This window comes from Physeter macrocephalus, chromosome 14, assembly GCF_002837175.3.
Source record: "Physeter macrocephalus isolate SW-GA chromosome 14, ASM283717v5, whole genome shotgun sequence".
NCBI classification, from domain to species: Eukaryota; Metazoa; Chordata; class Mammalia; order Artiodactyla; family Physeteridae; genus Physeter; species Physeter macrocephalus.
In genome coordinates, this window is record NC_041227.1 from 37,832,089 (window position 1) to 37,847,865 (window position 15,777).

Genomic DNA, 15,777 nt, shown 5'->3' on the forward strand with positions numbered 1-15,777 from the left:
ATGAATCTAACAGGTTTAACATTTCCTTGAAGACATTAGACACCAAGAATACATATTCTATGATTCCATTTATACAAAATATAGAATCAAATAGAACTAATCATGGTGTTAGAAGTCAGCATGGTAGTTAACTTTGAAAGGGGTAGAGACTGGGAGGGGTTATGTGGGAGCTTTTAGAGTTGCAGTAAAGTTCTATTTTTTATCTAGATGCTGGTCACATGGGTGGGTTCAGTTTGTAATATTTGCCACGCAGTTGTAGTTAACAATTTTTTCTGAGTGTACACTTCAATTAAAAAGTCAACTAAAAAAATAACAACATACAGGGCTCCCTGCTAGCTTACGTGGCACCTTTATGCAGATTTTTTAAAGTGCACCCCTCTGGATGAATGAATTAGAAAAAGGCACCCCCATGGGCAGAGGCAGCCCCAAAAGTTTGTGCCTTGGCAACTGGAGGGTGGGCTGGGCTCCATCCCCACTGGTATGCTTTGCTAGACACAAAATCACACATCTGGATGGACATCTGCAAATCTGCAAAATACTCATGGGACCCTTCCATAAGAAGGGCAGGGCAGACATCCTTATTGTACAGATGAGGAAGTGGCATAGAACAGTGAGAATGATGCGCAAAGGTATCACAGCTAATAAGCCATGGGGCCAGGGTGGACTTCTAGGCCAGTAGCTCTTCACATGGTTCTGATTCCTTTTGGGGAGGTGAACAGGAAGAAGCTTCTATGTTACCGTGTATATTGTTATGGGTCATCTCAAACGCTCTGTCAAATAAGGCAGGGGATAAATACATGGTCCGATAGTCTTAATATTGGGCTTTAGTAAAGGTGCTAGGTGCTAAGACCATTTGAAAAATATGCTATAAGCATATACTCCGAAATGAATATTCACCTTGTAGATGTTGACCTAGGCAAAAAGGGCACTGGAATAGAGATGTTTACATATCAACAGAGCATCTGGCCCAACCATAGGTTAAAATGATCGACTTAAGGATATAAATCTTTCCATCTCTTGGAAAAAATGAAAGAGAAAGACACCCACGTAATGTGTTTGTCTAACTTACCCAGAAGCGTCTGCTTATTTTGGGAGGAGTTAGGCTCTGCAGAACATCTGCAGGATCGGAGGACAATCACTCCTCCAAGCACGCCGTCTTCGCTGGCCAGGAAAGGTGAGCCTAGGCAGAAATGACTAGTGGTCATTTTCAGTTAATTTTACTCTTTTCTCTTTCAATTTTCATTTGATTACTGGAACAAACGTGTGGTATGAATAAGCTCTTGAAAGATGCCCACTTTCTGGCACTCGCCATTGTTCGTACCTTGTACAGGCGGGATAGCAAAGGCAGGCTTGTGCCCGAACAGGCAAAGACAGTGCCAGACGCCTCCAAGAAGACTTGACTGGGGGTGGGGTGTGCATGACCATATTCAGAATGGAATTGGAAACGCTGCCAGATTAAAGGCCCAAAACACAAATACAGGAAAAAATGCTCAGCAGCTCCCTTTGATCAGCTCTTAGGGATCACTTACCAGGCTCTCCCTGCTGTCAGAGGCATGCCACCAAAAGCTTTGATTTACTACCTTAAATTCAACTTTAAACAATAAGCCACAAACTTTATTACAGACATTTAAAAATGCTCCTGATGGTTTACACAAATAAGGGTGAAACTGTATTTCTATTATGAGAGTCTGGTGGTTAGAAACAACCAAGCTTCGCAGAGATCTCACACAAACTAAACCATTGTGAACATTTCAGGAACGCTGCTTCTTAAAACCCCTCATTTTTCCTCCCCAAGGACATCTTCTTCGAACATCTGGCATAGCAAGGGAGCACGTGGAGAACAAATGCAAAATGAGCCCAAGCACTATCAAAGAAAGTAATAAAAATAAAAACCAACCAAATTGGATTTGGGGGGAGCTTCTGGTTAAACTCAGTAGATTAAACACATGCATTTATCTCCACTCCTTTCTCAAATGCCAGTAAACTGGGGGAAAGGGAAGGGGAAAAAGGCATGGCCTAATAAGGACAGAGAGAGAGACAAGAAAAAAACTGACCTTTTAGAAAACAGAAAGAAGATGGACAAGCAGTTGCTCACCTAGTGGACCTGGGAAAGCTGAAACCTAAGCTTCCATGGGTCGGGGGGGCGGGGAGGCTGGTTGGAGTCGAGGGACACCTGTAAGAAGCCATCCAGTTTTGTCATAAAAAGGACCAGAAATTGGAGGCATCAAGTTCTTCTGAAGGCAGGGGTGCAGGGTGGGCCTGGAATAAAGATCATTGGTCGAGAGTGTCCAAAAGGATCCTCTAGACCAGGGGTCGGTAAACTATGACCTGCCTGCTCTACAGCCTGTTTTTGTGCTGTCTGCAAGCGAAGAGTGTTTATTTTACATTTTAAACTTTCTTTTTTTAAGAGAGAGAAAAAGAGAAGGAAGAGGAAGAGAAGAATATGTGGTAGAGACTACAGTGTAGCCCACAAAGTTTAAAATCTACTCTCTGGCCCTTCACAGAAAAAGTTTGCCGACCCCTGACCTCGAGCCCCAGATTCCTACCTAGAGAGGAAGTTACTCCTCCCTAACCCTAGAGAAAGCAGGACATTTACTCTCTAGAGATGCTGAACCAGAGGGACTTGAGACTTGGGGTCATCAGGCTCAGCCCAGGGCAGATGGGAGGCTCCATGCTGAAAACAGGGGCTAAAGGGGAGCCTTTATGTTAAACAGTGAAATAACCAGCTCCCTTCACTCACAGGCTCTCAAGATGCAAGAAGGTAGGCTGATATCCTCCAAGCAAGAGACTGGTTAATTCCTTTCCAGTCTCAAGAGTATTTCCAGTCTCAGTTCCAACCAGCTCAAGAGTAAAGACCTATTTGAGAGAACCTAAAAACATAGCTTGTCCTTGCCTTATGGGGAGGGCTTCCAGATGACAAGTGTGACTCATACACAGAAGGTTTTCAGTTCAGCTTCTTGGTACTTAGACAACCTAGGATCACTAGTTGTTTCCATTAGGCCTCCAGGAAACACAGAAAGCAAACAAGCAAAAGGTAACAGAGGGAAAACTTAGGCAAACACTTTGATCAGAAGAACCATTTTTTTTTTTAAATGGGGAGGTGGATTCCCTGGTGGTCCAGTGGTTGGGGCTCAGCACTTTCACTGTGAGGGCCAGTTTTGATCCCTGGTCGGGGAACTAAGATCCTGTAAGCTGCATGGCGCAGCCAAAAAAAAAGAAAAAGAAAAAGAAAAAAGAAGAGAAACACAAAAAGGACAGGATGATAAATGAGAGAAAACAAAAATTTTAAATCAGAAGAACAGGCCAGAAGATCCAATATCTGAATAAGAGGAATTTCAAAGAGAGAAAATAAATGAAAGGGAAGAAATTTCAAAAAATAATTAAAAAGCAATTCCAAGAATTGAAGGATGAGTGTTCAGACTGACAAGGCTCATGAACCTCCCAGCACAACACATGGGGGAAAAAAAAAAGAGTGCCATGGAGACATATCACTATGAAATATCAAATACTGAGGAAAGAGAGAAAGGTCTAAAAATTTCCAAATGGGGAAAAAAGATCACAGGGAAGGCAAGGGGATCATAATGGCATCGGATTTCTCAACAGCAACACTGGGAACTAGAAGATTAGGAGGTATTATCTTCAAAATGCTGAGAGAAAATTATTTCCAACCTAGAATTCTACCCTTGGCCAAAATGTCCATCAAGCGTGAAAGGAGAATAAAGCTCAACAAAGTCTCAAAGAATTCACCTCCTGTGCACTCTTTCTCAGAAAGCTGTAGGATGAATGTGCCTCAGCAAAATGAAGGAGCAACGAAAATAATGAGAAAGAAAAGAAGAGCTGCAAACAGGGGATCCAAAACAAAAGTATTCCTGGGTGACACACAGCTACACACAGGCTTGGAAAGCCAACAGACCAAAACAGCAGAAAGCCAGAGGAAGCTGGAAAGGTATTACCAAGGAGGGGAAAAAATTAAACATACAAGATACATGTTGCATTTGAAATTATTGAGAAGAAATGTTTCAGATTTTGTGGGAAGGCTGAGAATGAAAGAGTGATTGGTAAAAAAAAAAAAAAAAAAAAAGTGAGGCAAATATTAACTGCAGAATAAATAAAAATTTCTACAGGAAATGAAATAGAATCACAGCCCACTATGTAGCTCAGATGTCAATAGCTAGAGTAAAAAATATAAGCTCACGATACTGATGAACTGAAAAATAGGAATATAATACATTAAAAGGAGAAAAGGCCTGTGTGGGTGAGTGTAGGTTTGAAGTTGGAAGTATAAAGGAACTACTAAGTCCTTGCCTTCCCTGGAGTGAAGATGATAACATCTAAATCTGATATCCAAATAATATTTAAAATTGAAAAATCAAGAAATAGTAGTATAAACATGTCATATTGAATTATAGGTGTAAGTTTGAGAAAAAATAGCTAAGAGAGTTAAAAGTAGTAGCCTCCGGGGAGAGGAAAACGAGGGGGCTGTGGAGGGTTGGGACAGGGAACTACTCATTTTCAGTGTAAGCCTGGGGGTACTGCTTGCCTTTTTAAAACACATACACACATTGCTTTGCAAAGAAAAGCAACACAGATTTATACTGCGGAACTAGGGTAAAGTTTTTACTCCTCAGCCTCTTAGACAAGAGGGAAAGGAGACAGGGAATTAACAGTCACTGAGAAATTACCCTGTGTCAGGCCCTAGTTCCATGTTTTCATGTTCTGTAGTTTAATTTTCAGAACCACCACGAGAAGGCATTTTATGATCACTTTACAGATGAGGAACCTGAGGTTCAGAGGGGTTCAATGACAAGTCACAGCCACGCCACAGTTGAGGAGGAAGGCTTCCCCCCACGTCTCTTGAAGCCCATGGTTCTGCCTGCTTTGCAGCAAAGCCTCTCAGGAACAGGAAACTCTGGATAAGCTTACGTCCCAACCGCCTGCTGGAGAGCTCCACCCCACCTGCACTCAAAGTCTTGGCACCTCTACAATCGCTCCTTTCTCACCAAATCTGGTCACTTCTCCTGGGGTCCTCACAGCTCACCCAAGCTCAGAACCTTCTACCTCTTCCCTCTCCAATGACTCAACTCTTCAAACCACGTCAAGTCCTGTCAGTTCTCTGTGGGTGCACCTGTGCCTGCCTCCGCTCCGTCATTCCCACCGACAGGACTCCCATGCACTCTCCTTGTCCTTCCTGATCCAGTCACTCACCTCTTAGAGAAATTAATCCAATGAATTGTGTACGATGTGCCAGGGCTCGTTGGGCACTGGGGACACGGCAGTGAACAAATGAGGTACCTGCTCACATCAAGTTGAGCAGGTTGGGAGACAAGTAATAAAGTCACAAATCAACAAGGAAATCCACCCAGTTAGTAGGAAGTACGGTGAAGAAAATGAATCCAGGCAAGTGTTGTAGGGCGTGACTGGGGCTAATACTTTACATCAAGGGTCGGGGAAGGCATCTTTGATAAGGCGCTAACCATGTGAAGATCCGGGGAAGGAACATTCCAGGCGGATGAACAAGCAAATGCAGATACCCAGAGGTGGGAAGGAGTCTGGAAGTTCAGGAAATAAAAGGAGGCTAGAGTGGCAAAGCCAAGTGAAGAAGGGGGAGGGAGGGTAGAATCTGAGTTCAGAGGGAAGCGGGGCTACATCACATAAGGTTAGAGAAGGCCCAGAAAGGAGTTTGGATATTACTCCAAGTGTGATGAAAAGATGACAGAGGGCTTTAACCAGGTCAGTGATGGTTTTTATTTGTGTTTGTAGGAGGTTACTCTGCTGTGCAGAACAGATGGGCAGGGCAAGTGTGGAAGCAGGAAGCCACTAAAAGAGCTTGGTTGTGAGACGCCAGTGGCTTGGGTGAGCCTGGTGGCAGTGGAGACGGTGAGCAGAGGGTGGGTCTGGGATACGTTCTGCAAGCAGAACCAATATGGTTGTTCACAGGATGGATATGGGCATGGGAAACTGACATCAAAGTTTACTCTAATAAGAAATACGCACCCCAGCTATGATCATACCGTTAAACCATTCAGAAATTTTCAATGACTCCCAACTGCTCATGGAATAATGTCTAAACTCCTTAGCCGGGCCCAGACCTCCTCTGTCTTCCCAACCTTATCTCCCTATTATTTTTACACAGCATGTGCTCCAGCCAGATTGGACTTCCTATATTCCATTTCCCCAAGACTTCCCCCGTGGGCCCACTGTTGTGAACTGTCCTTCTCAGCTCCCTCTCCTCCCCTCCATGAACTGAAATCTATTCTTCAGCTCCAGTGCCTTGTATACAGACCCAAGCTCTTTGGGGTCAGAGTATCTGATTCACCTTTGAGGCCCTCTTAGAGACTAACAGAGTACTTCTACTTATTCACCACCTTCCCCTATCCCCAACCCACACACACACACACACACACACACACACACACACACACACACACACACACACACACTCCTGCAGTGCTGTATCAAGGATGGCAAGACAGTACATGCATGCTCTGAAAGGGGGTGGGGCCCCTGGGCACCATGGAAGCTTAAATCAGGGCTCCTCACCCTTGATATGCATTCATTCAAAGATTTAATGACACAATGATTAAAGTATTTGAAGATTCCAAAATTTTCATGGAAAGTAGTCAGATTTCATATTATCACTGTGGTGTTTAAAAAAACAAAACAAAACAAAACGACACTGACTCAGACCGAAAACCCTGTTTTGACTCTCAAGGTAGTAACTGTGGTCTTAAGCAAGACATATTAAAAAAAATTCTATGCTTCAGTTTCTTCTTTAATATCCAATTATAAACCATGGATATTAAAAGATATCTTTCTTGGTTGTTGTGAGGGTTGAATTTATATATTAACTTTGTAACCTCTGAGGTGCTATTTAAACATTTGGTGGTAGAATGTTAAGGGTAGGAGCACACTTCAGCATTTTGCTGGTTCTCAAAGATTATCATGTTGAACAACATCTATTACTATACTTACCTGGTTAACCTTCTACATTGGCTGGAACTAGTGCTCAACTGATTCGGTGATTGGATGGTGGTGGTGATGGAGTATCAATTTACCAAGTTAAAATGTTAAACAGTGTCTGTATAAAAGGAGACACTTTCTTGTTCTTCCCAGTAGGAAAAATTAACATAGTGTGACATGTTGGGCTCTGTGATAAGTGCTTTCTATAATCAAATAGGGAATTGGGGGGGGGCAAAAATTAACTAACTAAGACAATCCAAAGTTCCATGTGCAAGTAGGTGCATAAAGTAAAGAAGACTAATAGAAACAAAGAAATAATAAAAATTAAGCTTCATTCACCCTACTAAAATATCTCAAATTGATTCTTTAAATGCCCGAATCTATAACTACTATGGAATGAAATTATAATTACAGATGGTAAGAAACATATTCACCGTGATCAAATGTGTGTATCTGGATATTCATTAAGATTGTAAATCCAGACTGTAAACAAATGAGACACCTGCTTACTGTATTTGTGCAATATCTTTAAGAATGAAGAATTTGAAGAAATTGTTAAAGAAAATCCCTGTAAGTATTAAAGTAGAGAAGTTAGCGGGAATATTAATCCATATTCTTTTGATTGCTAGTGCCAGAATCCCAATTAGAATGATTTTAAGTAAAAAGGAGGATTCATTGGCTCATAAAATCCAAGAGGAAAAAAAAAAAAAACAACTTCTGGAAGGGTGGGGATGTGATGGGTTTCAGGAACAGCTGGAAACAGCTTCTTCTGTATGGATGGTAATGGCCATCTATGGATAGGCCCAGAGCTGTATACCTGATACAACTTTCGCCACCAGAGCAACTTCCTCTCTTTATCAGGTTTCACATTCTCAGAGGCCACCAGACTTCGAAAGATAGGGAAGTCTGATTGGCCTGGCTTTGCCTAGGGGTTAAGCCTAGAGCAATGAACTTTATCCAAGAGTCCAGTGGAGTGGGGTCATGCATGGACAGACAAATCCACAGATGTCCACAAAACACAAATGGATAGAAGATGGGGCTACACAACCAGGAGATTGGTGCTGTCTACTCGAACTTGGACAAGCCACTTTATCTCTCTGAACCGTGCTTTCTTCCCTCATCTGAAAAACTGAGAGACTGGATTAGTAACCTCTAATGTCTCTAACAGTTCTAACGGGCAGGAGTATTTTCAGTTTTAAAGATTCGTGTCTCCCCACCAGCAGCAACCAGCCATTACTGGATGCCAGCAAGCCAAAACATTAGAGCTCCTTTTGCAAAACATGATACAACACTTCCTCTTCAACATGTGAGAACCTATCAAGAGAGTAATTCTGTAGCCAGAAGGCAGCTGCTATTCTTCTACCTTCCCATCACATTTAACAAAGAATCTCTGTCTTTTAAATACAGTTCTGTGTATTGCTTTCTTCTTTTTAAAGTCTAGATGACAAACCACTTGAATGGCATTTTCTCTTCAAGGAATTATACATATATTGAGAAAAAGAGATACAATGACAGAGAGAAAGAGAGAGAGAGACATGGTTTGTTTGGAGGTCAAGTGAGAAAGAAAATGGACTAGGGAATAATGAATGTTCCCTACTGAAAACATATACCTCTACCTTCAAAAAAACAAGAGAGATTATAAATATTCCTTAGACACAAAAGCAGGATAACAGTTTATACTTCCTGAAAGATCAAGGAACTTTCCTCTAAAGATGCACTTCAGTTACCATATTTTTCATGGATGTGAAGTATAGAAGAATGACATGAAGACCACATAACATAACGAGGGGAGCTAGTCCCTAAGTTCAGAGATGACAGTGTCATTAATGAAGTGCCACAATATCCTACCTCCGAGGAGACGTCTATAAGACTGTCGCCATCATCCTATAAGACGTACATTAACTTAACTGCATTCTCTCCTTTCCTGCTCCCACAAAAATCCCAATGGGACAGTTATTACTACATTCATTTGGCAGATGAGAAACTGAAGGAATGAAAGGAAGAAGCTGAGGCACAGGAAGGTAAATGACCTACGAAAACACAAAGGGGAAGACGGGAGTGAGGAACCAGACGACTGATCCAGATCCTCTCACTACAAACCCTGAGGACACACCTGCCCTCAAAAACCCACCTCTACCACAGCTCTAGAGTGTCATCATTATGTGTGGTTTTCTGGTGATAAGCATAGTTTTAAAGACTCCAACTGAACTCCTTAGAGAGGAGAGTTGAGTTGGGTTTAGTTGAGTTGAGCTGAAGAGAGCTAAGTGTGGCCAATGACCCTTTTGAAATCCCTTACCTAACAAAATCTGAAATACAAGAAAAGTCAATTTATTTCAAAACAGAAAATTCTAAATTATAATCAGAACCTAAACATATCGGAGAGACATTCAGTCTTTGAATAAATTTATTGATTCTGCCACAAAGATTTGGAGCAAGAAACCAAATTAAGGATTCCATTAAAGCCTCTGCTTGTTGGTTTAACCAAACATAGAATGTACACACCTCATACTGTTTTAGAAATGACAGGAGATTTTTTTTTTTTAATTTGACACAAGGTTTCTGTCCTCAAGGGAACAATTCAGCTGAGGAGAAAAGACAACATACTTCAAAAATCACGAAGCAATTCAAGCAGGATCGGGGGTTATCTTCTTTTTCTGAATATTCCAGCCCAACATTTTACCTGTATGTGGAGGGATCAAGGATTCCAAAACCTCACCCTTAAGCAACGATGACAGGATGAGAATGTGAATCCCTGACAGAGAAGCAGGTTAGAGCAGCCTACAGAGAACTGAAGACTCATGGGAGGGGAAGCCAAAGGGCTGGTTTACCAGCCCTGGTCCTAGAACTTTACATGTTAACGTTGACAAGTAAGACAAAGATCCTCTGCCCTCAGACTCTGCGGGGTCCCCCCAAGCTGCTGGGGGTTGTAGAGAACACCATCCCCACCAGTTACAGCTGCCAGAACTTCCATCTCCAGGAGTGTCGCAAGGCAGAAATGGTGATGGTGGCAGGAGACAGGGGTCCAGACCAGGTAAAGTGTCCTCCGTGAGGGTACAGTGGGTGGCGCAGTTCATACTTTCTTATTAATGCTAGACTAGAAGCCATGAATTTGAGAAGTATGACATCCATTCAACAAATGCTCCATATTCTGTAAATATTCACTTTAAAATATTTAAGAATCAACCTTGTGCCAAGCACTGTTTATGGGGCCTTGGGTACACGATGATTAAGGCAAAATCTGTATCCAACATGGTCTGAATGTTTGTGTCACCTCAAAATCATATGTTGAAAATCTAATACCTAATGTGACAGTATTAGGAAGTGTGGCCTTTGGGAGGTGAGTAGGTCATAAGAACAGAGTTCTCATGAACATGATTAGTGTCCCTATAAAATAGGCCCAAGAAAGTTCCCTTTCCCTTCTGGCCATGTGAGGATACAATGAGAAGTCTGCTACCTGGAAGAAGGCCCTCACTTGACAATACGGGCCACTGGATCTTGAAGTCCCCGCCTCCAAAACTGGGAGAAATAAATTTCTTTTGTTTATAAACCACCCAGTATGTGGTATTTTGTGTGGGTAGCGCACCTGGACTAAGACACCAAGTCATCTATGATATGACAGACAATAAACAAATACCACCAGTGGTAGAAAGGAAAATCAAGCAGCATAGGGGAGATAACAGTAATATGGTGGGTACACAGGGAGACAGCATTTTAATCAGGATGGTCAGGGATAGCTTCTCTGTCCTGGGATAATGATAAATAAATGACCAGCGAGACATCTGAAGGAAAAAAAAAAAAACCTAAGCAAGTGAGAGAACAGCAATACAGGTATTGTGGCCTTGGGGCAATGATGTTTCCAATGTAGTAAAGAAATCTATCCCCGTATATAATCATGCCAGACCACCAGGGTATTCCTCATTTCAAGTCAAGAGAAGGAACGGCTAGTATTCAGCTGACTGTTAATGGCTGGTGTCCCTACTAGTTATTAACTCTCTTGAATCTCCCCTGACAAAAGGCACATTTTCAATTTATTACTGTACTTTAAAAAAATGTATTATACATACAGTTCTAAATAAACAAACAAAATAATATACAGTTAGCTCTCTGTATCTACAAGTTCCACATCCACAGATTCAACCGTGGATCAAAAATATTTGAAAAAAAAATTCCAAAACTTGAAATTGCTGCACTCCAGCACCTATTTACATAGTTTTTACACTATATCACATATTATAAGTAATCTAGAGATGATTTAAAGCAGACAGGAGGATGTGTATAAGTTTATAAGCAAATACTAAACCACTTTATACAAGGGACTTGAGGATTAATATCACCAGGGGATCCTGGAACCAAACCCCCCCGCAGACACTGACTGTAAATGAAAGTATGCCTTACTGCAGTGCCATTCCATAGAGGTGAGTGCCACCAAGACCCCCCTGTATAGCCTTTATGAAATTATCCATACTGACACACACATCCTTTTTCAATTTTTCACTCAATTGGACCATGTTACATAAACTATTCTGTTTCTGGCTTTTAAAATTCAATAATTTAACTTGGAGATCCTTCCATATCAGCGCACACAAATTCAGCTCACCCTTTTTAAAAATGACTATACTCTTGGACATATATGCTATCACTTCTTTAATTAGTTCCCTAGTGGTGGGCATTTAGGTCATTTCTAGTTTCGTTTGTTTGTTGCCATTACAAATAATGCTGCAGTAGACATCTGGACATTTACCTTTCATACATGTATGAATATACAGGATACATTTCTCAATGCAGAGTTGATGAATCCATCAGCATATTCACTGAAATTATTTGCTACAGATTCCCAAACAGCCTTCTAAGAAGATTTATACGCATAGGAAAGTGTTTGAGAGTGCCTGTTTCCCCATAACCTTACCAAAACTAGGCATCAGCAAACTCTTTGATTACTACTAATCTTATACATGAAAAATGATACCTGATTGTTGCTTGTTTTGCATTTATTTAATTATGAAAAATGTTCAATGTCTATGAGCCATTTGTATCTCCTTATCTGTGAGTTGCTTTCAGATCTGTGACACACACAACTGGTTGCCTACCCATTAGCCATTCTCCCTTTCTTTCTTTCAGACAAACCTTAATTTTGTTTGGGACAGAAGTTTGCCCAGCTTCCTAAACTCCTTTGCAGTTGGCAGGCTAAGGGGCAGAGTTGCTAGCAGAGCTTGTTAAAGGCAGACCTGATTAGCATGTATCTTATTGGCTGCTGCCATTTGCCTCGGATGTGGTGCCTAGAGGTGGAACAAAGAATGAAAACACCCATAAAGACAGCCAAACAGGAAGAGAGCTAGACCCCCGGTGCACTGTGCAGCCACTGTGCCACCTCTGGGCTGTCAGACTTCTTAGGTGAGAAAAGGAAAGCTCCCTTTTAAGACCCTATAGCTGGGTTTCTGTCATACAAAACAAACAGAATCCCAAACCGAAAATTTCCTTTACCCATTTCTCTACTGGGTTTTTGGATTTTTTCTTACTAATTTGTTAAATTCCTTGGTCATATGTATTGTAAATATTTTTCCTCAGTTTATCATATATCTTTTGATTTTGTCTATGACTTTTTTTTTCTTTGGTAATAGAGAAGTTTTTAATGCTTCTGTGGTCAAATTTATCAGTCATTTTCCTTTATGGCTTCTGTGTTGGGAGTTTTTCAGAAAGGCCTTATATAACCCAAAATTATGAAAATAAGTTGTCTATGTTTTCTGTTAGTGCTTTAAAATTTCAGCTTTTATATTTAAAACTTCAGTCTATCTGGAATTAATTTTGGTGTAAGGACTGTCTTATTGACCAATATAAATTTGTTGTAAAATTCACCTCTTACCCACTGACTTGAAATGAATTTTTAATCACATATTACATTCTCATATATATGTGCATCTACACCTAGATTGTCCTTTGTTCCACTGATGAAACTATTCCCATACAGATACCAACTGGCTCTATTATAGTTTTATAGTATATTCTACCTGACTGGGCCTCTGCTTATTCATTATTTTCCTCTCATTGTTCATTATTTTCACATTATTCATTATTTGTACAATATTCTTTCTTACTTTCATGTGATTTTTTCATATGACCTTAAAAATAGACTTGTTTAGTATTCTTGCCTCCTACTCTCACTGGAATTTTCATATGAACATACTTTAATAAAATTAATTGTGATTTTGCTTAGAGTCGGGGTGTCCTGATAAACTTCTCTGAGGAAAGCCTACAGATGGAGTTAGTTACATTCTTGGCACCTACAAATGCTGGGGCCATGTGGATTTTAGACAAGGAAATGTGACATGGTACCCCTAAAACAAAATCTGCAAGCATACCTCTCTATAGTTTAAAAGGATCAAGTATCTTTACAGAACATCTTCTGAGATGTAAACTTGGTATGAAAAATCAACAAATTGTTTTTTCTCCATGGTCAGTTCTTATTCTTCTGATCCATCTTATCAGATTTACTACAGGCTAGAGTCACCATCTATAATATTCCCAAATCAAGAAAATCATTCTCAGCAATCCTCGGCCTGCTCACATGAAACAAGACAAAATCAAAACAAAACAAATATCCCTCAATTCTATGAGACTGGATGGCAAGTTGTCTGTGAGGGAAGTGAAAATACTCTGGATTAAGTTCACTAATCAATCATAAGTACACAAAAGTGTTTAAAACATGAAAAAAAATTTTTCTGGGTAAAGTTATTGCTCATGAAATTCTAGATTCCATTTGTGCTAAATACCATATAATATTTACAATATAATCTAAGGCACCAGTGTTCATGAGCAAGGCCTTTTGCTTCAGGAAGACAATGCTAGTATTTTTTTTTTTTTGAGGTATAGTTGATTTATAGTATTATATAAGTTTCAGGTGTACCACATAGTCATTCACAATTTTTAAAGGTTATACTCCATTTATAGTTATTATAAAATATTGGCTGTATTCCCTGTGCTGTACAATTCATTTTAAACACAGTAGTTTGTACATCTTAATCCCCTACCCCTATCTTACCCTCCCCCGTCCCTGCTCCCACTGGTAACCACTAGTTTGTTCTCCGTATCTGTGAGTCTGTTTTTTTTGTTGTTGTTATATTCACTAGTTTATTTTTTAGGTTCCACATGTAAGTGATAACATACAGTATTTGTCTTTCTCTTTCTGACTTATTTCACTAAGCATAATACCCTCCAAGTCCATTCATGTTGTTACAAATAGCAAAATTTCATTCCTTTTGATGGTTGAGTAGTATTTCAGTGTGTGTGTGTGTGTGTGTGTGTGTGTGTGTGTGTGTGTGTGTGTGTGTGGCATCACATCTTCTTTATCCATTTATCTGTGGATGGACAGTTAGGTTGCTTCCATATCTTGGCTATTGTAAATAATGTTATGAACATTGCATATATTTTTTTGAACTACTGTTTTCGTTTTCTTCAGTATATACCCAGGAGTGGAACTGCTGGATCATATGGTAATTCTATTTTTAGTTTTTTGAGAAACCTGTTTTCCACAGTGGCTACACCAATTTACATTCCCACCAGCAGTGTACAAGGGGTCCCTTTTCTCCACATACTCACCATGTGTTATTTGTGACCTTTTTTTTAAAATAAATTTATTTATTTATTTTATATTTGGTTGCGTTGGTCTTTGTTGCTGTGCATGGGCTTTCTCTAGTTGTGGCGAGTGGGGGGTACTCTTTGCTGTGGTGTGCAGGCTTCTCACTGCGGTGGCTTCTCTTGTTGTGGAGCATGGGCTCTAAGGCACACACAGGCATGGGCTCAGTAGTTGTGGCTCGTGGGCTCTAGAGCACAGGCTCAGTAGTTGTTGCACACAGGCTTAGTTGCTCCGCAGCATGTGGTATCTTCCCAGACCGGGGCTTGAACCCGTGTCCCCTGCATTGGCAGGAGGATTCTTAACCACTGTGCCACCAGGGAAGTCCTGTGATCTTTTTTGATAGTTATTCTGGAAGGCGTATGGTAATATCTCACTGTGGTTTTGATTTGCCTTTCTCTGATGGTTAACAATGTCGAGCATCTTTTCACGTGCCTATTGGCCATCTGTATGTCTTCTTTGGAAAAATGTCTTTTCAGGTCTTCTGCCCATTTTTTAATTGGGTTGCTTGTTTTGATGTTGAATTGTATGAGCTGCTTACATATTTTGGATATTAACTCCTTATCGGGCATATCACTTGCAAATATCTTCCCCCATTCAGTAGGTTGTCTTTTTGTTTTGTCGATGGTTTCCTTTGCTGTGCAGAAGCTTTTAAGTTTAATTAGGTCCCACTTGTTTATTTTTGCTTTTGTTTCCTTTGCCTTAGAAGACAGATCAAAAAAAATACTGCTACAATTTATGTCAAAGAGTGTACGACCTATGTTTTCTTCTAAGAGTTTTATGGCTTCTGGTCTTATATTTAGGTCTTTAATCCATTTTGAGTTTATTTTTGTATATGCTGTTAGAAAATGTCCTAATTTCCTTCTTTTACATGTAGCTGTTCAGGTTTCCCAGCACCGCTTATTGAAGAGGCTGTCCCTCCTCCCCTGTATATTCCTGCCTCCTTTGTCATAGGCCGTAAGTGTGTGGATTTATTTCTAGGCTTTCTATTCTGTTTCACTGATCCATGTGTCTATTTTTGTTCCAGCACCATGCTGTTTTGATTACTATAGCTTTGTGGTATAGTCTGAAGTCAGGGACCATGATACCTCCAGCTCTGTTCTTCATTCTCCAGATTGCTTTGGCTATTCGGGGTCCATAGTGTTTCCATACAAATTTTAAAATGATTTTTTCTTGTTCTGTGAAAAATA

The 15,777-nt window shown here is 40.4% G+C and overlaps 1 protein-coding gene across 15 annotated transcripts in view; it reads right to left on the reverse strand.

Moving 5' to 3' along the window:
• TASP1 (taspase 1) overlaps window positions 1–15,777 on the reverse strand; it is a 353,026-nt gene that overhangs the window by 156,121 nt on the left and 181,128 nt on the right. For 10 of the 15 annotated variants that reach the window (XR_008619335.1, XM_055090632.1, XM_055090631.1 and 7 more), the window contains one exon: window positions 1,070–1,180. The exons of the other annotated variants lie outside the window; for them this stretch is intronic. Coding sequence is in view for 9 of the 10 variants with exons in the window: in XM_055090632.1 (XP_054946607.1) it covers window positions 1,070–1,180 (111 nt within the window). In the remaining variant the exon portion in view is untranslated. The remainder of the gene's footprint in view (window positions 1–1,069; window positions 1,181–15,777) is intronic. 15 annotated transcript variants of the gene reach the window in all.